The sequence below is a fragment of the Dama dama genome, chromosome 15, assembly GCF_033118175.1.
Source record: "Dama dama isolate Ldn47 chromosome 15, ASM3311817v1, whole genome shotgun sequence".
Lineage (NCBI taxonomy): Eukaryota > Metazoa > Chordata > Mammalia > Artiodactyla > Cervidae > Dama > Dama dama.
Genome location: NC_083695.1, coordinates 9,876,625 through 9,900,601, shown reverse-complemented (window position 1 = coordinate 9,900,601; position 23,977 = coordinate 9,876,625). Strand labels below are relative to the sequence as shown.

Sequence of the window (23,977 nt, the reverse complement as noted above, 5' to 3'; positions counted from 1 at the left end):
AAATTAGGAAAGGAGTACATCAAGCTGTTATTGTCAACCCTGCTTATTTAACTTATATGCAGAGTACATCATGAGAAATGCCAAGCTGGATGAAGCACAAGCTGGAATCAAGATTGCTGGGAGAAATATCAATAACCTCAGATATGCATGACACCACCCTTATGGCAGAAAGTGAAGAAGAACTAAAGAGCCTTTTGATGAAAGTGAAAGAGGAGAGTGGAAAAGCTTAAAACTCAACATTCAAAAAACAAAGATCATGGCATCTGGTCCCATCACTTCATGGCAAATAGATGGGGAAACAATGGAAACAGTGGCTGACTTTATTTTCTTGGGCTCCAAAATCACCGCAGTTGGTGACTGCAGCCATGAAATTAAAAGACGCCTGTTCTGTGGAAGAAAAGCTATGACCAACCTAGACAGCATACTAAAAAGCAGAGACATTACTTTGCCACCAGAGGTCCATCTAGTCAAGGCTGTGGTTTTTCCAGTAGTCATGTATGGATGTCAGAATTGGACTATAAAGAAAGCTGAGTGCTGAAGAATTGGTGCTTTTGAACTGTGGTGCTGGAGAAGACTCTTGAGAGTCCCTTGGACAGCAAGGAGATCAAACTAGTCAATCCTAAATGAAATCAATCCTAAATATTTATTGAAAGGACTGATGCTGAAGCTGAAACTCCAGTACTTTGGCCACCGGATGCAAAGAACTGACTACTTGGAAAAGACCCTGATGCTGGTAAAGACTGAAGGCAGGAGGAGAAGGGGATGACAGAGGATGAGATGGTTGGATGGCACCACTGACTCAATGGACATGAGTTTGAGCAAGCTCCGGGAGTTGGTGATGGACAGGGAGGGCTGGCGTGCTACAGTCCATTGGGTCGCAAAGAGTCAGTCATGACTGAGTGACTGAACTGACTGACTGATTATTGTTGTTATTACAATGAATTAGGAAAAAGTACTTTTTAAAGTGTTCTTAAAACACTTAATTTTCATCTATAGGAAAATTATAATATGTTTTTTTTAGAGCATAATACTTTGCAGTCATCAGTGTGATGAATATAAAAATCTGTAATTACTGGCCTTCAATGACAGAAAATGTGTTCTTTGTTTGGCTAAACTATTACCCTTATCAACCATGTGTTGTAGGACTATTAACAGATAAATAGAATACCTGTTGTTCAGTTTATTATAAGTGACTTCAGTTTGGAATCACTGTCATTTCACTGTAGAACGAAGTCTAGCCAAGGTAATATGTCTAGCAAAGGGAGGCTAATGCAGTGTTCCTGGAGTCTTGTTAGAAATATGAATTCTCAGGTTGGACATGCAGAGATTCTAATTCACTATTTCAGAGTTAAGTTCTAGGACTCATCATTTAAAATGTGCTCCCTATGGAGAAGGAAATGGCAACCTACTCCAGTATTCTTGCCTGGAAAAGTCCATGGACAGAGGAGCCTGGCGGGCTGCAGTCCACGGGGTTACATGACTGGGCATGTGTGCACGAGGGTGGAGGGAGATGGGTTGGTAGCAATAAAGTGGTAGAGCTAAAAATAAACAAATAAAATGTGCTCCCTAGATGATTCTGATGTCCCATTTTGAGATTAAGTTTTTATTCCCTTGGTTGCACTAGGAAGCCACCAGAAAGCAAAATAAAACCATCTGAGCCCTTAGTATAACTGCCTTTACAAAACCAAGCTTTCGATCCTGGACTTCGGCTGAGGCTTCAATTAAGAAATAGCCACTTCTGAAACACCAGTGAATATGTTATAAAGATGCTATCAAGTGAGATGTGTTCTTCATTATCTTAATGCCCTTTATACAAACAAACACTCCGTGACAAATTACTGTTAGCTCAGGGAACAGGAAAAAACTGAGATGGTTTCACTACTGACCAAGAAGATTGCATCTTTTTCTTTTTGCTGCAAGGAAACTCAAAGCTGCTTGACTAGTACTTTTTCAATTATTCTCTGCTATCCTCTTTTAATGCTTCTTATGTACCCTCCTTCAGCTTTTTTGTTGTTGTTGCTGTTGTTAGTGATATATATATATGTATGTTTTCTGCTATTATGGCTTAATTCTCACAGGATATTGAACATGGTTCCCCATTCTATACAGTAAGACCTTGTTGCTTATCCATCTTACATATGATAGTTTGCAACTGCTAATCCCAAACTCCTAATCCTTCCCAACCTGCCACCCGAACCCCATGCCTGGCAACCGTAAATCTGTTCTCTTCATCTGTGAGTTTTCATTTTTTAGATATGTTCATTTGTATCATACTGTAGCTTCCACATATAGGTGATGTCATAGGGTATTTGTCTTTCTCTGATTTACTTTGCTTAGTGTGATAATCTCTGGATTCATCCATGTTGCTGCAGATGGCATTACTTCATTCTTTGTAATGGCTGAGTAATATTTCCTTGTGTACGTATACCGTCTCTATCCATTCATCTGTTGATGGGCATTTAGGTTGCTTCTATGTCTTGGCTATTGTAAATAGTGCTGCTGTGAACATAGGGGTCATGTATCTTTTTGAATTAAGAGTTTTTTTAATTCTTTAATTCTTGTCTGGATACATGTCTAGGAGTGGGATTGCTGGTCATATGTGAGCTCTATTTTTAATTTTTTGAGGAACCTCCATATTGTTTTCCATAGTAGCTGCACCAATTTACATTCCCACCAACAGTGTAAGAGGGTTTCCCTTTCCCCATACCCTCTCCAGTATTTGTTATTTGTAGACTTGTCGTTCTGACGGGTGTGAAATGGTACCTCATTGTAGTTTTGATTTGCATTGTAGTTTTGATTTGCATTTCTCTAACAATTAGTGATGATGTGCATCTTTTTGTGTGCCTGTTGCCCGTCTGTTATGTCTTTCTTTTCTCCATGCTTGTAAGTTTCTCTGGAGAAGCAGGGTGAAGTTCAAGTTCCTCACCACGTTGCAGCCTCTTTTGACACAGTTGGGTGCAATCTCTTAGTCAGTCTCTCTTGGCTGTTGTTTTTCTTGGTTTCTAGTCATAGACGCTTGTCTTTTTCTGTGCTTAGTTGTTTTTCTTTGAGTGCCAGGTATTGGTTGTGAAGAGTTATAATTTGAGCTTTGCAGTGGTGGTGTCTTCTTCCAGAGAGGACTGAAGTGAACTCTGGCAGATGCAGAAGGTCCCAGCAATCCCAGGTCACCTAAGCACATCTGGGAATGTGATTGTTTGACGTTAACCTTCATTCACTACAGGGGATAGACTATTTAGGTTGGTTCTTCTTGCTCTTAGGTTGAAAGCATTTCAAGGACCAGAACAAAACCTAGAGAGTTTCTGGCAACCTCCACCTTCCTTGGGAGACTCTGATTTTCATTATTTATCTCTTACTCCTTCAAAAGTGAAAGTTATTGTTAGTATATAGGAATGCAAGGGATTTCTGTGTGTTAATTTTATATCCTGCAACTTTACTATATTCATTGATTAGCTCTAGTAATTTTCTGGTAGAGTCTTTAGGGTTTTCTATGTAGAGGATCATGTCATCTGCAAACAGTGAGAGTTTCACTTCTTCTTTTCCTATCTGGATTCCTTTTACTTCTTTTTCTGCTCTGATTGCTGTGGCCAGCACTTCCAACACTATGTTGAATAGTAGTGGTGAGAGTGGGCACCCTTGTCTTGTTCCTGATTTCAGGGGAAATGCTTTCAATTTTTCACCATTGAGGGTGATGCTTGCTGTGGGTTTGTCATATATAGCTTTTATTATGTTGAGGTATGTTCCTTCTATTCCTGCTTTTTGGAGAGTTTTAATCATAAATGAGTGTTGAATTTTGTCAAAGGCTTTCTCTGCATCTATTGAGATAATCATATGGTTTTTATCTTTCAATTTGTTAATGTGGTGTATTACATTTATTGATTTGCGGATATTAAAGAATCCTTGCATTCCTGGGATAAAGCCCACTTGGTCATGGTGTATGATTTTTTTAATATGTTGTTGGATTCTGTTTGCTAGAATTTTGTTAAGGATTTTTGCATCTATGTTCATCAGTGACATCGGCCTGTAGTTTTCTTTTTTGTGGCATCTTTGTCTGGTTTTGGAATTAGGGTGATGGTGGCCTCATAGAATGAGTTTGGAAGCTTACCTTCATCTGCAATTTTCTGGAAGAGTTTGAGTAAGATAGGTGTTAGCTCTTCTCTAAATTTTTGGTAGAATTCAGCTGTGAAGCCATCTGGTCCTGGGCTTTTGTTTGCTGGAAGATTTTTGATTACAGTTTCGATTTCCTTGCTTGTGATGGGTCTGTTAAGATCTTCTATTTCTTCCTGGTTCAGGTTTGGAAAGTTATACTTTTCTAAGAATTTGTCCATTTCATCCAAGTTGTCCATTTTATTGGCATAGAGCTGCTGGTAGTAGTCTCTTATGATCCTTTGTATTTCAGTGTTGTCTGTGGTGATCTCTCCATTTTCATTTCTGATTTTGTTAATTTGGTTCTTCTCTCTTTGTTTCTTAATGAGTCTTGCTAATGGTTTGTCAATTTTGTTTATTTTTTCAAAAAACCAGCTTTTAGCTTTGTTGATTTTTGCTATGGTCTCTTTAGTTTCTTTTGCATTTATTTCTGCCCTGATTTTTAAGATTTCTTTCCTTCTGCTAACCCTGGGGTTCTTCATTTCTTCCTTCTCTAATTGCTTTAGGTGTAGAGTTAGGTTGTTTATTTGGCTTTTTTCTTGTTTCTTGATGTAAGCCTGTAATGCTATGAACCTTCCCCTTAGCACTGCTTTTACAGTGTCCCATAGGTTTTGGGTTGTTGTGTTTTCATTTTCATTCATTTCTATACATATTTTGATTTCTTTTTTGATTTCTTCTATGATTTGTTGGTTATTCAGAAGCGTGTTATTTAGCCTCCATATGTTTGAAGTTTTAACAATTTTTTTCCTGTAATTGAGATCAACATCACTCATTATTAGAGAAATGCAAATCAAAACCACAATGAGGTACCATTACACGCCAGTCAGGATGGCTGCTATCCAAAAGTCTACAAGCAATAAATGCTGGAGAGGGTGTGGAGAAAAGGGAACCCTCTTACACTGTTGGTGGGAATGCAAACTAGTACAGCCACTATGGAAAACAGTGTGGAGATTTCTTAAAAAACTGGAACTAGAACTGCCATATGACCCAGCAATCCCACTTCTGGGCATACACACTGAGGAAACCAGATCTGAAAGAGACAAGTGCACCCCAATGTTCATCACAGCACTGTTTATAATAGCCAGGACATGGAAGCAACCTAGATGCCCATCAGCAGACGAATGGATAAGGAAGCTGTGGTACATATACACCATGGAATATTACTCAGCTGTTAAAAAGAATTCATTTGAATCAGTTCTAATGAGATGGATGAAGCTGGAGCCCCTTATACAGAGTGAAGTGAGCCAGAAAGATAAAGAACATTACAGCATACTAACACATATATATGGAATTTAGAAAGATGGTAATGATAACCCTATATGCAAAACAGAAAAAGAGACACAGAAATACAGAACAGACTTTTGAACTCTGTGGGAGAATGTGAGGGTGGGATATTTCAAAAGAACAGCATGTATACTATCTATGGTGAAACAGATCACCAGCCCAGGTGGGATGCATGAGGCGGGTGCTCCGGCCTGGTGCACTGGGAAGACCCAGAGGAATCGGGTGGAGAGGGAGGTGGGAGCGGGGATCGGGATGGGGAATACGTGTAAATCCATGGCTGATTCATATCAATGTATGACAAAACCCACTGAAATGATGTGAAGTAATTAGCCTCCAACTAATAAAAAAAAAAAAAAAAAGTGAAAGTTAGTCACATAGTCGTGTCCAACTCTGCGATCATGGACTGTAGCCTGCCTGGCTCCTCTGTCCATGGAATTCTCCAGGCAAGAATACTGGAGTGGGTTGTCATTTCCTTCTCCAGGGAGTCTTTCCGACCCAAGGATCGAACCCGGGTCTTCTGCAATACAGGCAGATTCTTTACCAACTGAGCCACTGGGGAAGCCTTAGTCCCTCGAAAGCTCTATCCAAAGCTGAACAAAGCTTTGTTCAGCTTTTTAGCTTTTCAGCCTTTTCTGCCAGAATCAGCAGATGCCCAAGGGAAAAAAGTTGCTCCAAGGCTTCACTTAACTCCAGGTTTCCCTCTTCTGTCAGATTTTGGCCTTGTAATTCTTCAGTGCCTTTTTAGCTCCCTGGTGGTTTGAAAGATATATGTGTGTGTGTGTGTGTGTGTATTTTAAATTGTGGTAAGTTATACATAACTGAACTTAACATTAGAGTCACTTTTAATTCAGTGATTTTAAGTAGAATAACGTTGTACAGTCATCACCACCATTCATATCCAGAACCCGCTTCATTTCACGGAAGTGAAACCCTGTAGCCATTAAGCAATAACTTTCTGTTCTATCCTCCCCTCAGCTCCTGGCAGACACCATCCTACTTTCTGTTTCTATGAATTTGAGTATTCTAGGCATCTCATATAGGTGGCCCCAGACTTCGTCTCTGCTGAACGACACACACAGTTGGGTTTCCAGAGCAGGGGCCCGGGACACCCCACTGAGCCTGGAGTGCCGAGTCCTACCCCCCACATTCAGCCGCCTTTGTGCAGGGGGAGGGACTGGGGGTGGGATGAGGTCCTATCTGGGTGGCCAAGGATGCCTTCCCCATCACGGCCCAGGAAACGGAGCCAGAAGTTCTCAGGCCCCTCTGTCCCCATTGCCTAGTGGGGGTGTGGAAGTGGAAACACCCCAAGTTAGAAATCCTGACAGATTCTGTGGTTTGGGGCAGGGGCTCTGGGGTTGGAGGCTGCGGGGGTCCCATTGACCACCCTGATTCTACACCATGTCCCCTCTTCTTTGTGTATCACCTCGAGACGTGGTCAGCTGGCTCCCTTTCCATGGCCATGGTCTGTTCTGGGTTGGACTGGGCTGAGCGTGGAACCTCACTCTGAAGGAAACCTGGTTACACTTCTCCCACACGTCTAGGTTTTTTCTACTCGGACCTAACATTGGTCTCAGTTTTGCCCTAATGAGCTGAGGTGTAAACACACGTGTTTTCAAGGTTTTCATATGACCCCTTTAACTTCAGTGGGCGTCAGAATACATTATGAATCAGAATACTCAGTGTTCCCCCCTCCCCCACCGCAAGTCTATAGCAGGGGCATTGGGATTTATTTTAATTGTAGGACATGATTTCTGTATTTGAGTTAATTTTTATCAGCCCCTGTTATGATGCCTAGACATCAGTATTGGGTATGAACCTATTATCTAGAGACTTGGGTTTCTTTCTGAAAACAGTTCTTTCCTATGCTCTAGTTTCATGATGTGGTTTTAGCAGAGTTAATCAGAAATGACTCAGTTTATACAATTTTATTCAGCTTCAAATAAGCCAAGCCCAGTGTCCTGCCACCCCACCGCCGGACAGCTGCTTGCACACAGATAAAGCAGACTGCTTTGGCAGTGTGCCAGCTGCCTGGGGAACGTGCCTTGGGGGCGTCAGCTTCAGGTGCGTGGGCCCTTGGTGGCAGGCAGGTGCCAGGTGGACCTGGGTCTAAAGTGCCAGGTCATGGGGGGGACCAGGTGGTGAGTGCATGGACTTTGGGGTGAAGGACTGAACATTTCTCTCTTTCTGAAGAAAATCCAGGTGGCACTAGTGGTAAAGAACCCGCCTGCCAGTGCAGGAGACGTAAGAGGTGTGGGTTCAGTCCTTCGGTCCAGAAGATCCCTTAAAGGAGGAAATGGCAACCCACTCCATTATTCTCTCTTGGAGCATCCCAGGGACAGAGGAGCCTGGTGGGCTGCAGTCCATGGAGTCGCAAAGAATCAGATATGACTGAAATGACTTAGCATGCATGTATTGTTTGTTTTTGTGTGTCTGGCTTAGTTCACTTAGCATAAAGTCTTTAGGGTTCATCCATGTTGTACAATGTGTCAGAATTTCATTCCTTTTTAAGACTGAATAATAGTCCATTGTATGGACAGACCACATTTTGTTTAGTAATTGATCCGTCGTTGGACACTGTATCTACTCATCAGTTCACTTTTGGCTATTTTGAATAATGCTGCTATGAAGACAAGTATACTAATACCTATTTGAGTTCCTGCTGTCAGTTCTTTGGGTGTTTACCCAGAAGTAGAATTGCTCGATTAGGTGATAGTTCTGTGTGTAGCTTGCTGAGGAATCACTGTGCTGTTTTCCAGAGTGGCTACACCATTTTACATTCCTACTAGCAATGCATAAGATGAACACTTTCTACATATCCCTGCCAACACTTATTTTCTCTTTTGTTTTGTTGACACAAGCCATTCTAATTGGTGTAAAGTGATTTTTAAAAATTGCTTATCTAGATTTTCTAGTTCTCCGCAGGAGGGTAGATCCAGAAGTGAAACTCTTTGCCTCACATACTTGTGCACCCAGCACAGTTCTGTGTGCATGCGTGTGTGCACTAAGTCACTTCAGTTGTGTCCGTTTCTTTGCGGTGCCTTGGACCATAACCTACCAGGCTCCTCTGTCCATGGGATAGTGGGTACTTAATAAATACAGGTAGAAGGGAGAGGGGAAGGTAAGAAAATGCTCTGAAAACTGAATGTGGTTTGCAAATATAAGATATGAGTTATACATGGCATAGCATGGTGAGTAAGTATTGGCTTCTGCAGTTAGAATGACGTGAAGATGTGTGACTTTGGGTGTTATTTTACATAAATTGAAGAAGAATACTAGTTATATATATATCATTTTACTTTATGAACAGCATATTGCTAGGCTAGAACTCAAAAAAGTGTGTATTTGTTCAGAAACTGTTAAAAAAAGATAATAATATCTCATTTGTAAAGATGAAATGTCTGTTGTAAGGATAACATGAAATAAAGCAAAGTTCCTGGCACATAAGTGCTCAGTAGCTATAGTTATTTTCTGCAGTTGTATATTTTGTTGATTTTTTTGAACCAAACTTACTGTTTGCCTTTGCTGTTTAAGTCCTGAGTCCAAGGTTACTTTTTTAAGACTTCTTTCTTCCCCAGTGGTGTCTGTGTGGTATGGTTTCCATTGCAAACTGTATTTGCTTGCAGAAAAATGGAGCCTCACCTTGTTCTAATTTCTCATTTGGGTTTTCTTGTTCTGCCAGGACTCTGGTTAGGAGTAGAATGGGACAATCCTGAGCGGGGAAAGCACGATGGAAGCCACGAAGGGACTGTGTATTTTAAATGCAGGTAACTTTCCATTTTGAATTGGCCTGGTTGTCTGTCTTTATTTATCTTTAAACTGTTTATGTGTTTATTTGGCTGCGTCAGCTCTCAGCTGCAGCTCCTGGGATCTTCCTTTTGGCGCTCTTGTGGCTGTCTAGTTGCAGCACGCAGGCTTATTTGCCCCCAGCCATGTGGGATCATAGTTCCCCAGCCAGGGACTGAGCCCAAGTTCCCTGAATTGGAAGGGGGTCTGAACCCCAGGGAAGTCCCTGACATGGTTATATTGAATAAAGGGGGATGGAGAAGAAGAGGCATTTGACTCTTGGGGTGGTTAAAATGTAGAATTTGGTGTATTCTAAAAAGCCCATGCTATTTGTAGAATTTTTTCCTTGTTTTTATTATCTTTTTAATTTGTTATGCTTTTTGTTTATTTATTTTTGGCCATGCTGAGTCTTCGTGCTGAGGGCGGGCTTTCTCTCGCTGCGGCAAGTGGGGGCTACGCTCTAGTTGTGGCACGCAGACTTCTCGTTGCAGTGGAGGTTCTAGGGCGTGTGTGGTTCAGTAGTTGCAGCTCATGGGAGCTTAGTTGCCCCGAAGCATGTGGAATCTTCTTGGACCAGGGATTGGATCCGTGTCTCCTGCATGGCAGGAGGATTCTTAACTGCTCAACCACCAGGGAAGTCCTTTTTCCTTGTTTTTAAGACTCTCAGTTTTAACCTTACAAGTGGACATCACTCTTGTCATCTCCTGGTTGACCATGTCCAATTTACTTTAATTCATGGACCTAACTATTCCAAGTTTCTATGCAGTATTGTTCTTTATAGCATCAGACTTTACTTTCACCACCAGACACATCCATAACTGAGCATCATTTCTGCTTTGGCCCAGCTGCTTCATTCTTTCTGAGCATTTCCAACTGCTCTTTCCCAGTAGCATACTGGACACCTTCCAACCTGGTGGACTCATTTTATGGTGTCATATCTTTTTCCCTTTTTATACTGTTCATGAAGTTCTTGCAGCAAGAATCCTGGAGTGGTTTGCCATCTCCTCCTCCAGTGGACCATGTTTTGTCAGAGCTCTTCCCTGTCACCTGTCCATCTTGGGTGGCCTTGCATGACATAGCTCATAGCTTCATTGAGTTTCACAAGCCCCTTCAGCATGGAAAGGCTGTGATCCCTGAAGGGGAATATCAAGCTTATCATTCTTTAAATGTTGTACAGTGAACACATTCCTGGAAATCAAGCAGCTTCATGCTTTGGTTTTAACAATCTTTAGAACCCTAAACAAATCTAACTTTACTGACCTCTAAAATGAAGGTCACAATTAGATAATCGCAAACTGTTTGCTAGTTTAGCAGTCTGTAATTTTGAAAAGTCAGGATGGAAGAATTGGCATGTTCCTAGAGGCCAGTGTTGATGACACATGTGTCACAAGGCCAGCTCAGAATCTTTCAAGTTTATGGAGATGAAGGGAGCAATTTATGTGTTTAGAAAGGTGTGGGAATAGAAATTTCTTAGCTGGGCCTGTTGATGGCTTACCTGGGCCATGGCCTCACAAGCCTCCAGTGGAGGGAATGTTTCCTGTGGTGCCTGCTCCACTGCCTCCCAATCACCCATGGCTGCGTGTCCGCGGTCGTCTCTGGATGTGATGATAGTCTTGGCCTCTGAGTAGTGACCTGAGGATGGCGTCAGTCCCGGCAGACGTGGGGTTTGCCCTGAAGTGCTGAAGGGAGTGGGTTTGGTGTTCCGTTCTTACTCTTGAAATACATCTCCTTGTTTTGTTGTGTCTCCTACTCACAGCCTTTCCTGAGCATCTGCATGTCGAAATACATATTATCTTACTATAAATTACTTCTGTTTCAATGAAATGGGCATTTTTCTTGACTTTGAAATCCTATATGGGTAGGTAATTCCATTTCAGGTTGTTTTGGGGGGCAGTGTAAAAGGGTGCATTGGCTCTGATATGGTGGATAACCACTGATCTAAACTAAAGGAATGACCTTTTCCTTTATAGTTGTTAATACTGATGTGAATATTCGTTCGAACATGGCTTCAACTAGTAAAGATTATGTCAGTATCTTGGAATCTCTAAATCAGACAAAACAGATTACATCACATGTACTTGTTATTAAGTTAATTCAGATCTCTTACTAACTTTATTGGAGTCTTCTTTCATATAATCATATTTCAATTTTACTTGGAAAACCATAATTACAGTAAGTTTTTTTTTTTTTTAACCACAGTAAGCATTCTAATGCTTTGATGCTGTTTTCACGAAGCCAGAGCAGTTTAATGTTGCCAGATGATAAATGTTCTCATCTTAGACTTGTGAAATAGGTAAATGACAAAAAGGGTGGCATACCCATTTTAAGTGAGGTAAGTGAGTCAGAAGTGCCGTCTTGATAGCAGAACTCAGATCTCCATCTCTTCAGAAGCATGTGTTACTATCAAGCAACCAACTGTGTCAGACATGGTGTTTAACAGTGAGGTTATGTGCTCTAGCACACATGTCTTGTGAAGACTATAGTTTGCTGGCCTCTGCATTGTAAACAGGATATCAGGGTATATTGAACTGGGTATATTGAACCCCCCACTTCTTGAGTCTCCCCATCATCTCAGGTCACTGGGGTGACACCCTGCCGCTTGAGAGCAGACCTTGGGAACAGATAGGGTGGTTTTCAAAGCCCAGCTCAGGGCGTACATTCTTCCCTCTGAACGTGGGTGCTGGTAATTTCACGTCATCTTTAGTTTCAGTTTGATTTCTGTATAACCTAAGGTAAATGTGGCAGTCTCTTATTTACAGTATTAAGTGCCCATAGTTAATATCTGTGACTTTGTCAGTATACAGGAGCAGTCTACAGGTTTGCCCCAAATGTACGGCTGTGAACCAGTCATCAATGTCTCTCTCGGCCGCTCCTTTTTCTCCGTCTCTTGTCTTTGGAGGAGTTGAGTGGTCAGTTAAGCTGATGAACCCTGCAGTTCTCTGTGTGTGGATTTTCAGTGCTTTTTTTCTCAACCTAAACAACCTATACTCTAAACTCTTAGAACTGTTTGGGTCAGTATTTTACCCTCAGCTATTATTGAAAATGTTCACTTTCTAGGTAATTATATGATTTCTCTTTTCTGGTGATCAAGAAATCTTAAAATGTGTTCTTCAGCACCATAAATAGAATTTATACTTGGCATCAGAGGGGATATGGTGTCCCAAATTTTATCCACGATACTAGTTAACAAATGGAAGCCCCTTTATTTATTACTGTGTGTAGCCTAAGATTGTCGTAAAGTATTTTGAAGTTCTTGAATGAGCGTTAATAAATCAGTATAAAATATTCTCCCTGGGGACTGGGATCAATTGGGAGATGGGGATTGACATATATATACTATTGATACTCTGTATAAAATAGATAACTAATGAGAATTGACTATATACACTGTAAAGCAACTATATTGCAATAAAAATTAATTAAAAAATAAGTAAAATATTCTACTAGTATGGTATAAAATGCTTCCAAGGTGGCGCTAGTGGTAAAGAACCAGTCCGCCAATGCAGGAGACATAAAAGACGCGGGTTTGATCCCTGGGTTGTGAAGATGCCCTGGAGTAGGAAATGGCAACTTGCTCCAATGTTCTTACTCGGAAAATCCCATGGATATTGGATTCTATAGGATATAGGCTATAGGCCATGGGGACACAAAGAGTCGGATACAGCTGAATGACTGAGAATGTGGTATAAAGTGAATAGAAGAATTTTTTAAATAATCACTTAAAAAAATAATAAAATAAAATAATCACTAAATGTGCTAATAGGTTACAGGCAGGGTGAACCTCCATAAAAGGTGAAGAGAGAGATTTCATTTTTGGAAGCTTTCCATGAATCAGGGCAAAATAGAAATTGTGACGTTCAGAAGGAAGGTGCAAAAAGATGCCTATCTACTGGCCTTTTTTTTTCCCCCTGCTGGGAAAATGAGTTCACTAGGTCAAGTCTCCCTATACGTTAAATGAGTGAATAGTTCTCTCAGGGTGAATGGTTAGTTATGCGATCTTGGTGAGTAGGCTCTGGGCAAGCTTGTAACAAGCAAGATATCGAGATTGACATTTATCTGATACGCTCCAGGGACCCAGTCTTTCCCAGCACCCAGCATTTAAACCATCCCCAGTTTAAAAAAAAAATGTTTACTATGGGACTTTTGGGCTCTGTTGGTCTCCCTTTACCTTTGAGTAGTGTTGCTGGATTCACTGAATAAAAACAGAAAATCCAGGTGAAATTTGGATTGCAGATAAGCAGGAAATCATTTTTTAGTGTAAGCATGGGACATGCATCATACATACCATTGTTTATCTGAAATCCAGATTTAACTGGGCACCTGAATTTTATCTGAGAACTCTGTTGGGCAGACCTCATCTTGATTACAGTGCTTTGTGAGAGTCTTCCATTTCTGCAAGGGCCATGGTCAGGATGTGAATTTTGCTACCTGCATTCTGTAATTGGTGGGCAGAAGCAGGCATGCTTGAACCATGCTGAGTGTTTATAAGAGAAAAAATTTTGTGCTCTTCCCCCTTCACTCCCTCCCCTCCCCCAGTTTTTTCTCTTTAGACAGGGTTCAGTATTTCAGTGTTCAGATGCAACATCTTGATAGTAATCTATTTCAGTGGAATCTTTATGAATTACTAGTTTACCTTTGGAGATTTATGGTTATCGATGGGCACTCATTCAGCTGGTATTTTTCAGTATTTACAGCACTGTCTTATTTTCTGAGAGACCTGCCAGGAATATTGCAGAGGAGACTGACCTTGGATGTTATCCTTGATCTGAAAAAGGCACAGAGTCTACTTTGCAACCATCCAACACCATTCCTGACTCCTTTCCTCTGCCTGCAGCCAAACTACGCTCTAGTAAAGGTCTATTCTTGAATTGTTCGTTGTTGTTAGTCGCTCAGTTGTATCCAACTCTTTGCAAGCCCCTGGACTGCAGCAGGCCAGGCTTCACTGTCCTTCACTATCTCCCGGAGCTTGCTCAAACTCATGTCCATTGAGTTGGTGATGCCATCCAACAATCTTGTCCTCTGTCATCCCCTTTCCCTCCTGACTTCAACCTTTCGCAGCTTCAGGGTCTTTTCTGATGAGTCGGTTCTTTGCATCAGATGTCCAGAGTACTGGAGCTTCAGTTTCAGCATCAGTCCTTCAGTGAATACTTAGTGTTGATTTCCTTTAGGATTGACTAGTTTGATCTCCTTGCAGCCCAAGGGACTCTCTGGAGTCTTCTCCAATACCACAGTTCAAAAGCATCAATTCTTTGGTGCTCAGCCTTCTTTATGGTCCAACTCTCACATCCATACATGACTACTGGAAAAACCATAGCTTTGACTATACCATGAAATTGTTCATTACCACAGTTTTTAAAAGTATAAATTAAGGACAGAAATGAAAACCATGGTATTTGTTTTGCATTGTTGTTTTCTCATTTATTATAAAAGTGCTTGTTTTATTTCTTTACTAAACAGCATTAAATAATAATACCTACTAACAGATCTACTAACTACTAAAATTTGTGATAGTGAGGAGAGATAGAGATAGAGATGCAGGAAAGGATAGTGCACTAGTCATCAGGACTCCACGATGTTTGGTCTTGGCTGTGCACCTCTGTGGAAGATCCCCTTGGAAGAGAGCACAGCTTCTCCAGTATTCTTGCCTGGAGAGTCCCATGGACAGAGGAGCCTGGTGACCTACAGTCCATGGGGTAGCAAGTTTTCCAGGTGACTGACTGGGTTGAGTTTGAGAGGTCCTGCATTAGATCATCTCTTAGGTAGATTCCTTTGAACCTTTAAAATGAGGCTAGCTACATTTAATCTCTTTAGCCAAGTGACAGAAATGTGTTTTATTTAAACAGAACTGTGTTCTTTACACTAGGATCCTTTAGTTCCGTTCAGTTCAGTTCAGTCGCTCAGTCGTGTCCAACTCTTTGTGACCCCATGGACTGCAGCACGCCAGGCTTCCCTTTTCATCACTAACTCCCAGAGTTTACTCAAACTCATGTTCGTTGAGTTGGTGATGCCATCCAACCATCATCCTTTGTCGTCCCCTTGTCCTGCCTTCAATCTTTCCCAGCATCAGGGTCTTTTCGAAGTAGTCAGTTCTTTGCATCAGGTGGCCAAAGTATTGGAGTTTCAGCTTCAGCATCAGTCCTTCCACTGAATATTCAGGACTGATTTCCTTTAGGATGGACTGGTTGGATCTTCTTGCAGTCCAAGGGACCTTCAAGAGTTTTCTTCAACACCCCAGTTCAAAAGCATCAATTCTTTGATGCTCAGCTTTCTTTATAGTCCAGTTCTCAAATCCATACATGACTGCTGGAAAAACCATAGCCTTGACTAGATGGATCTTTGTTGGTAAAGTAATGTCTCTGCTTTTTAATATGCTGTTTAGGTTGGTCATAACTTTTCTTGCAAGGAGCAAGCGTCTTTTAATTTCATGGCTGCAGTCACCATCTGCAGTGATTTTGGAGCCCAAAAAAATAATGTTTGTCACTGTTTCCATTGTTCCCCATCTATTTGCCAAGCAGTGATGGGACCGGATGCCATGATCTTTGTTTTCTGATTGTTGAATTTTAAGCTTTTTCACTCTCCTCTTTCACTTTCATCAAGAGGCTCTTTAGTTCTTTGCTTTTTGCCATAGGGTGGTGTCATCTGCGTATCTGAGGTTATTGATATTTCTCCCAGCAATTTTGACTCCAGCTTGTGCTTCATCCAGCCAGGCATTTCACATGATGTACTCTGCATATAAGTTAAATAAGCAGGGTGACAATATTCAGCCTTGACATACTTCTTTCCCAATTTTGAACCAGTCTGTTGTTCCATGTCTGGTTCTAACTGTTGCTTCTTGACCTGCATACAGGTTTCTCAGGAGGCAGTTAAAGTGGTCTGGTATTCCCATCTCTTGAAGAATTTTCCACAGTTTACAGTCAAAGGCTTTGGCATAGTCAACAAAGCAGAAGTAGATGCTTTTCCAGTATTCTCTTGCTATTTCGATGTTGACAATTTGATCTCTGATTCCCCTGCCTTTTCTAAATCCAGCTGAACATCTGGCAGTTCTCGGTTCATGTACTGTTGAAGCCTGCCTTGGAGAATTTTGAGCATTACTTTGCTAGTTTGTGAGATGATTGCAATAGTGCAGTAGTTTGAACATTATTTGGCATTGATTATCTTTGGGATCAGAATGAAAACAGACCTTTTCCAGTCCTGTGGCCACTGCTGAGTTTTCCAAATTTGCTGGCATATTGAGTGCAACACTTTTAACATCATCGTTTAGGATTTGAAATAGCTTAACTGGAATTCCATCACCTCCACCAGCTTTGTTGTGATGCTTCCCAAGACCCACTTGACTTCGCATTCCAGGATTGCTCTAGGTGAGTGATTCACATGATCGTGGTTATCTGGGTCATGATCTTTTTTGTGTAGTTCTTCTGTGTGTTCTTACCACCTCTTAATATCTTCTGCTTCTGTTAGGTCCATACCATTTCTGTCCTTTATTGTGCCCATTTTTGCATGAAGTATTCCTTTGGTATCTAATTTTCTTGAAGAGATCTCTAGAGTTTCCATTTTATTTTTTCCCTCTGTTTCTTTGCATTGATCACTGAAGAAGGCTTTTTTTTAATCTCTCCTTGCTATTCTTTGGAATTCTGCATTCAAATGGATATATCTTTCCTTTTCTCCTTTGCCTTTCGCTTCTCTTCTTTTCTCAGCTATTTGTAAGGCCTCCTTAGACAACCATTTTGCTGTTTTGCGTTTCTTTTTACTGGGGATGGTCTTGATCACTGCCTCCTGTACAGTGTCACGAACTTCCATCCATAGTTTTTCAGGCACTCTGTCTATCAGATCTAATCTCTTAAATTCCTACAGTTAAAGCAATGTTATTTCTGCATTCCAAACTACATTGCTAAGTCACTTCAGTCGTGTCCGACTCTGTGTGACCCCATAGACAGCAGCCCACTAGGCTCCCCCGTCCCTGGGATTCTCCAGGCAAGAACACTGCAGTGGGTTGCCATTGCCTTCTCCAGTGCATGAAAGTGAAAAGTGAAAGTGAAGTCGCTCAGTCTTATCCGACTCAGCGGACTGCAGCCTACCAGGCTCCTCTGTCCATGGGATTTTCCAGGCAAGAGTACTGGAGTGGGGTGCCATTGCCTTTCCCATCAAACTACATTAGGTGTGGACAAATACTGTTTAATTTCACTTATACGAGGTACCTAGAAGAGTCAAATTCATGGAGTCAGAAAGGACGCTGGTAGATGCCAGGGGCCAGATGAGAGTGGGTGGGGAGTTAGTGTTTAATGGGGACAGAGTTTCAGTTTAGGAAGGAGAAAAATCTGGGAGATGGGTGTGGTGAGAGCCATACAACAGTGTGAATGTTGTGTACAGTTAAATTTGTTAAAATAGTATGCTTTATATTATGTGACTTTTACCAAAATGAAGAAACATGGGAGAAAAAACAAAAAACCAAAGGATTTTCTAGGTAGCATCTGGTAGACCGTGATCCTCTGATATCCCAGCAGACAACACAGATTCAGAACGTGATTTTGCTGCAACAGAGAATTTAATTTCCTGCATCAACAGTTTCCCCCTCTCTGTAGGGTTATCTTCATCAGCGTATAAGTTTGATACCTTGTCCTGTCTTAAAACATCTCCCCTTTCCAATAAAGCTCCTGGGAGTGAGAATAATCTAAGCCCAGCCTCCTCTCACTGTTTGGAACTCGCCTCACGGCCCCACCCCAGCCACTTCTTCCAGGCTCACTTTCCAGTTTCTAGATTCTGTGTCCAGAAGCCCTGGACATGATTGTCCAGTCTCCATTGCCTTCTGGGATGCCTCCCTCTCTGGGGTTCTCACGACCTCTGGGCCACTTTTTGCCTGAGGCATCACTTCTGACTCTGGGGTTACAAATGCCTTTCAGAATCTGGTAATCTCTCTAGAGCCACATTCCAGAAGAAAATGTATATATGTTTATATTGACAAAATTTATCGTCTCATCCCCTTTAATTATGGTGATTTCTAGGGAAGTTTGAGTTCCCTAAGAGTTAAAAGGGTATAAGCCAAAATAGTGTTTATTGTATAATTTTTGGCGATTCGTGTATTTCATCATTTATTCTTTACTGTGATCAAATGATACTACCATTTTCAGCTGTTTTATAAGCATACTTGGATTTCCCTGACAGGTCTTGTTGCTATGATCCTGTGCTGATGGTGAAATGTAATATGTCTATAAAGATCTGTTTTGAGTCTCTTGAAAAGCCTGACAATAGTCCTTACATATGGCAATATGATTAATATTTTTATTAAATTCTTCTAGAGATTACTGCTAAAAATTGCTATAAAACAATTTTATAATTTAAAATTATGTGAATTATGGTAAATATAAATTTATATAAAATATATAAATGGTGGTAAATATAAATTATGATAAAATATCCTATACTTCTGTAGAATATAGAATATTCTTGCTCTAATTTTATCGCCATATTTGAACTTTCATTTAGTTCAGGTTATAATTTAAAAGATTTTGTACGTAATCCTGTTATCCACAAATGTTTTCATTTCTTTGTGTCCTTATTCAATCTTTGTCTAGCCATAGATAAGATTCTTCTGTAGTTGTGTCATTTACAATTTGTATCAGTTTTTAGAAATCTCAGCATTATTCTGTAAGTAGTTTTCTTAAGTATTACAGCTAGAATATTTTAATGACCTCATCTATCTGGTTTACTTAATAGTTTCTGTCCAGCTGGACATTTTTATGGTTTCCAGAATTCCTCAGTTATAAAAAATGCTATTATATAGAATCTTTGTAAATGCAGTTTTGTTTTTATTTTTAAATTATTGCCTGCTGACAGATTCCCAGGAGTATGATTGTACAATCAAACACTAACTCAATCTTGCAGTCTTTGAATATTAGGACTTTATTTTTTGCCAGTTTTGTTGAAAATAGTTTCATTGTGTGAATTTACTTTTTTAAATTTTAAATTTTTGGCTGTGCTGGGTGTTTGTTGCGCTGTGAGCTTCTTCTCTAGTTGTGGTGGCGAGGGGTGGGCACTCTCTAGTTCCAGTACATGGGCTTCTCATTGCTGTGGCTTCTCTTAATGTGGAGCGTGGGCTCTGGGTGTGCAGGCGTTAATAGTTGTGGCCTGTGGTTCAGTAGTTGTGGCTTCTGGGCTCTAGAGCACAGGCTCAGTAGTTGTGGAGCATGGGCTTTGTTGCCCTGCAGCATATGGGGTCTTCCCAGACCAGGGATCGAATCCGTGTCTCTTGCATTGGCAGGCAGATTCTTTGCCGCTGAGCCACCAGGGAAGCCCCAAATTTGCATTTCATAATCATTAGCAAGATGAAACTTTCCCCCATGGTTTTAATATTCTTTCCTGTTTCATGAATTATCTGTTCTGTATTTCTTATCTGTTTATCTATTGGGATTTTACATGCTTGCATCAGCTGTCAACCCTTTATGATCAATTGTATCAGTTATACTTTTTTTTTTTTTAATATTCCCTTTTATGCTGTTTTTACTTTTTTAGCATATGGAAAATTTTGAAAACCTTCAGAACTTTGCTTTATGGCCATTCTTGGTGGATGATACTTGCTTTTTCCTTCTTTTTAAAAATTGTTATTGTAAAGTAATTAGCCTCCAACTAATAAAAACAAATGAAAAATTAAAAAAAATTGTTTACTTGCTTTTATTTGCTAATATATTTGTAAATGCAGGCATTTTACATTTGTGGCAGACTGACAATTTATAAAGGATTTTTGTGCGTACGATCTTATTTAAATGTCCCCACGGATGATATTTCTGTTCTGTTTATCTCCATTTCCAGGCACCCAACAGGCGGATCCTTCATTCGTCCAAACAAAGTAAATTTTGGAGTAGACTTTCTCACGGCAATTAAGAACCGCTATGTGCTAGAAGATGAACCAAAGGAAGAGGAAACAGAGCAGATTGTTATAATTGGAAATAAACCTGTAGAAACCATTGGTTTTGACTCTGTTATAAAACAGCAAAGGTAAGTGAAACTGATAATGGTAGAGCTGACTTTGACAGTTTCATCCAAGTTCAGGATTTAAGTTCACTTGACCGTGTGTCGGTGCTGAGAACTTTGCTCCCAAGCTGGTCTCTTCTGCAGATCACCAAATTGCAATCATCAGAGGGATCCAAGGATTGAATATTTATGGAAATTAAAGTTCTTATTTTAGCACAGGACTTTTCTAAATTGAAAGAAAAGCATTGATTTGCCCGTTATTATTTATACCATACTCCACTGTAGTGACTAATTATTAAGGAGCTAAGGTTGGACATTTGATGAGTCAGGAATGGAAACAGAAGTCTGCTTTGTTACCTGTGCCCTGTAGCACAATGGCACCCTCTAAAATCCAGTAGTTCCCGTCTCTGCACACCCTCATCACCTGGGCTGCTTTTGAAACATGCCGAATTCTGGGTCCCATCCGAGACCTATTGGATCAGAATACCATGGGCTCTTGCTTTTAAAATGTGCCCTGAAGTGACTGTGTCTAAGGGGCACTAAATGCATTTTGAAACTGCTGTGTTTGAACTTTCTCTGTACTTTCAAAGTCTTTTGAACACAGTGATGCTCTGCAGAGAGCCTCATTGCTTATTCTGATGCACCATGTGAACCAGAGTGGAAACTGATATTCACACAAAGCCATGCACAGCTGTGTGGTTTTGTGTGACTTACCAGGTTGCACTCCTTTAGTGATGGTCAGTGTGTGGTGTGCGACCCTGACCTGGATGAGGCATCCTAGTAGTGACCCCTGGTGGCCACTCTGGAGTTCAGTTCAGTCGCTCAGTCGTGTCTGACTCTTTGTGACCCCATGAATCGCAGCACACCAGGCCTCCCTATCCATCACCAACTCCCCAAGTTTACTCAAACTCATGTCCATCGAGTCGGTGATGCCATCCAGCTGTCTCATCCTCTGTCGTCCCCTTCTCCTCCTGCCCCCAATCCCTCCCAGCATCAGGGTCTTTTCCAATGAGTCAACTCTTCGCATCAGGTGGCTGAAGTATTGGAGTTTCAGCTTCAGCATCAGTCCTTCCAGTGAACACCCTGGACTGGTCTCCTTTAGGATGGAGTGGTTGGATCTCCTTGCAGTCCAAGGGACTCTCAAGAGTCTTCTCCAACACCACAGTTCAAAAGCATCAATTCTTTGGTGCTCAGCTTTCTTTATAGTCCAACTCTCACATCCATACATGATCACTGGAAAAACCATAGCCTTGACTAGGCAGACCTTTGTTGACAAAGTAATGTCTCTGCTTTTTAATATGCTGGAGAGTAGATTTGCTGCTATTGACACCTTCAGTCTCTGAAAGAGTTAAACTGTGATTCTGTTCAAAATTAAATTCTTTGCTATCTTTTTATTGTTCTTGTTATTATTATGATGATTTAACATGATACAGAATTTAGCTGCACATGGGCACAAGGTTGAGGAGTAAATACATTTCCTTTTTTAAAATTAAAAAAAGTTTTTTTTTTAAATTTTGGCTACATCATGTGGCTTGCAGAATCTCAGTTCCCTGAGCAGGGATTGAATCTAGGCCATGACTGTGAGAGCCCGGAGTCCTCACCAGTAAACCATGAAGGAACTCCTAGTAAATTCATTTCTCGATACCTCTGCTTTTTAGCATTTAAAAAGAACACACACACACAAAAGAAATCAAGATTTTTGAAAAAGCAGTAACTTGACTGTTAATTTGAAACAATATACATTCATTGTTGAGGATTTAGAAAATAAACATTGAAGGAGAGAGTCCTGACTGATGAACCACTGAGAGACAACTAATGTGGATGACTTTTGCTGTTGATTTATGGAACTGTGGGGCTTCCCTGGTGGCTCAGATGGTGAGGAATCTGCCTGCAGTGCAGGAGACCCGAGTTTGATCCTTGGGTCATGAAGATCCCCTGGAGAAGGGAATGGCTACTCTTTAGCATTCTTGTCTGGAGAATCCCATGGACAGAGGAGCCTGGTGGGCTGCCATCCATGGAGTCCTAAAGAGTTGGACACAACTGAGTGACTAACACTTACAGAACTGTATCCTTCATAGGGTTAAAGTTCTTTGCTTAATTTTTTCCATTTAAAATACAAATATTAATTTTTTTTTTTTTTTACACCAGAGGAGGTACTTTTTCCTCCTGTTGGTTGATCTCTTTCAGAGAACATCGTGGGCACTGTGAGTGTTAACAAATTGCCAACAGATTTTTCTCTCCTGGTTTATGAACAGCTGCATAACTCAGTTTTTTAGTGAATGACTACTGCTTGCGTATCAACAGGTTCACTAATTAGCTAGTGTCTTTCTGGAAAGGACCCAGTGTTGAAATCAGTCAGGCTGGCTTTAGATGTCAGCTCAGCCACTTCCTTTCTAGTCCTGACACCAGTTAGAGCTTTGGTTTCTAAGCTTCAGTTTCCTTATTTCCAAAGTAATACCTAAGCTGTTAGAACTCTTGGGAATAACAAGTGGTAGGCATCACTGTTGGAGTGATGCTTTCTTTCTTTCTTTTTTTTTTTTTAATTTGACCATGCTGTGCCGTGCATGGGATCTTACGTGGGATCAACCCGTGCGCCCTGCATTGGAAGTGTGGGGTCTTAACCACTCAACTCAACCTCAACTTTAAGCCGTTGGGTTATCTCCTTAATAATTCCAGCTGGCTAGCTTTGAGTTTGCAGCACTGAGAAAAGACTTATAATGAGGGAAGCAAAACCAAATGGAAACCACTGTGTATGGTTTCTCTTTGGAGATGACTGTGGCTCTGACTGAGGTCTGAATTGAGACCTGGGTCCCTAAGCTTCCAGGCACCACGTGGAACTCACTGGGGTCCAGCAGGATAGTTTTCATTTTAGAGGGAAACAGTGACATCTGCCGGACATGGCGTGAACTGCTAGTTGCAGGTAGTTTCATGATATTCCTGCTCTTCTTTCCATGGTGTCACATACCTGTAAAGCTGGGTTTTTGGTCACTCTTGTGCTGAAAGAAAAGCAAGTATTGTATCTCCTGAGAATCATCATGGAACAGGAAAAGGAAGGGTGGGGTCCTTTCAGACTCCAGGGTTTGAGAAATTGTGTAGTGCCCAGCTGGCACTAGTTTGACAGGACATAAATAATTATGAAGTTGTTTGGCCCTAATTGCTTACTAAATGGTACTTTCTTTTGGCCTCGGGGCACTTTGGAAAATTACTGAAGTGCTGAGGGCCCTGTGAACTGAGAAAGTTTGGCAGCCTATGCCCTAGGACTTGGCTGCTGCCTTTCCCTCAAGTTTCTGTGACTGTAAAAGCTCATGCCTTGCAGGTTGGTCTTAGTATTCCCCCAGAGGTTGTCAGTTTTGTGTTTACTTTTATAAGTGCTTGTAAAATGACTTACTGTATGTCACACTGTATTCTGAGGGTTTCACAAATACTGACCCTCTAAATTATAGCATATAAAAGTTGTAAAATATACATAATGTAAAATTTACCATCTTAACCTTTTTTTTTTTTTTTTTTTAATTTGGCTGCATCGAGTCTTAGTTGCAGCATGTGGGATCTTTTTGTTGCTGTATACAGACTCAGTTGTGGTACATAAGCTTAGTTGCTCTGAGGCATGTGGGATCTTAGTTCCTGGACCGGGGATTGAGCCTGCATCCCCTGAATTGCGTGGCAGATTCTTAACCACTGGACCAACAGGGAAATCCCATCTTAACTTTAAGTGTAAGAGTTTGGTAGGGTTAGGTACCTTCCCACTGTTGTGTAACCAACAGTGCTGTCCATCTTTAGAACCTTCTCTTCTTCCCAGACT

General features: G+C 41.0%; 1 protein-coding gene across 4 annotated transcripts in view; it reads left to right on the top strand.

Moving 5' to 3' along the window:
* Positions 1–23,977, top strand: part of TBCE (tubulin folding cofactor E) — an 81,883-nt gene that overhangs the window by 41,109 nt on the left and 16,797 nt on the right. For 3 of the 4 annotated variants that reach the window (XM_061161441.1, XM_061161440.1, XM_061161438.1), the window contains 2 exons: positions 9,107–9,191; positions 20,014–20,199. In XM_061161441.1, coding sequence (XP_061017424.1) covers positions 9,107–9,191; positions 20,014–20,199 — 271 coding nt within the window. The remainder of the gene's footprint in view (positions 1–9,106; positions 9,192–20,013; positions 20,200–23,977) is intronic. The other variant, XM_061161442.1, reaches the window with a different exon arrangement.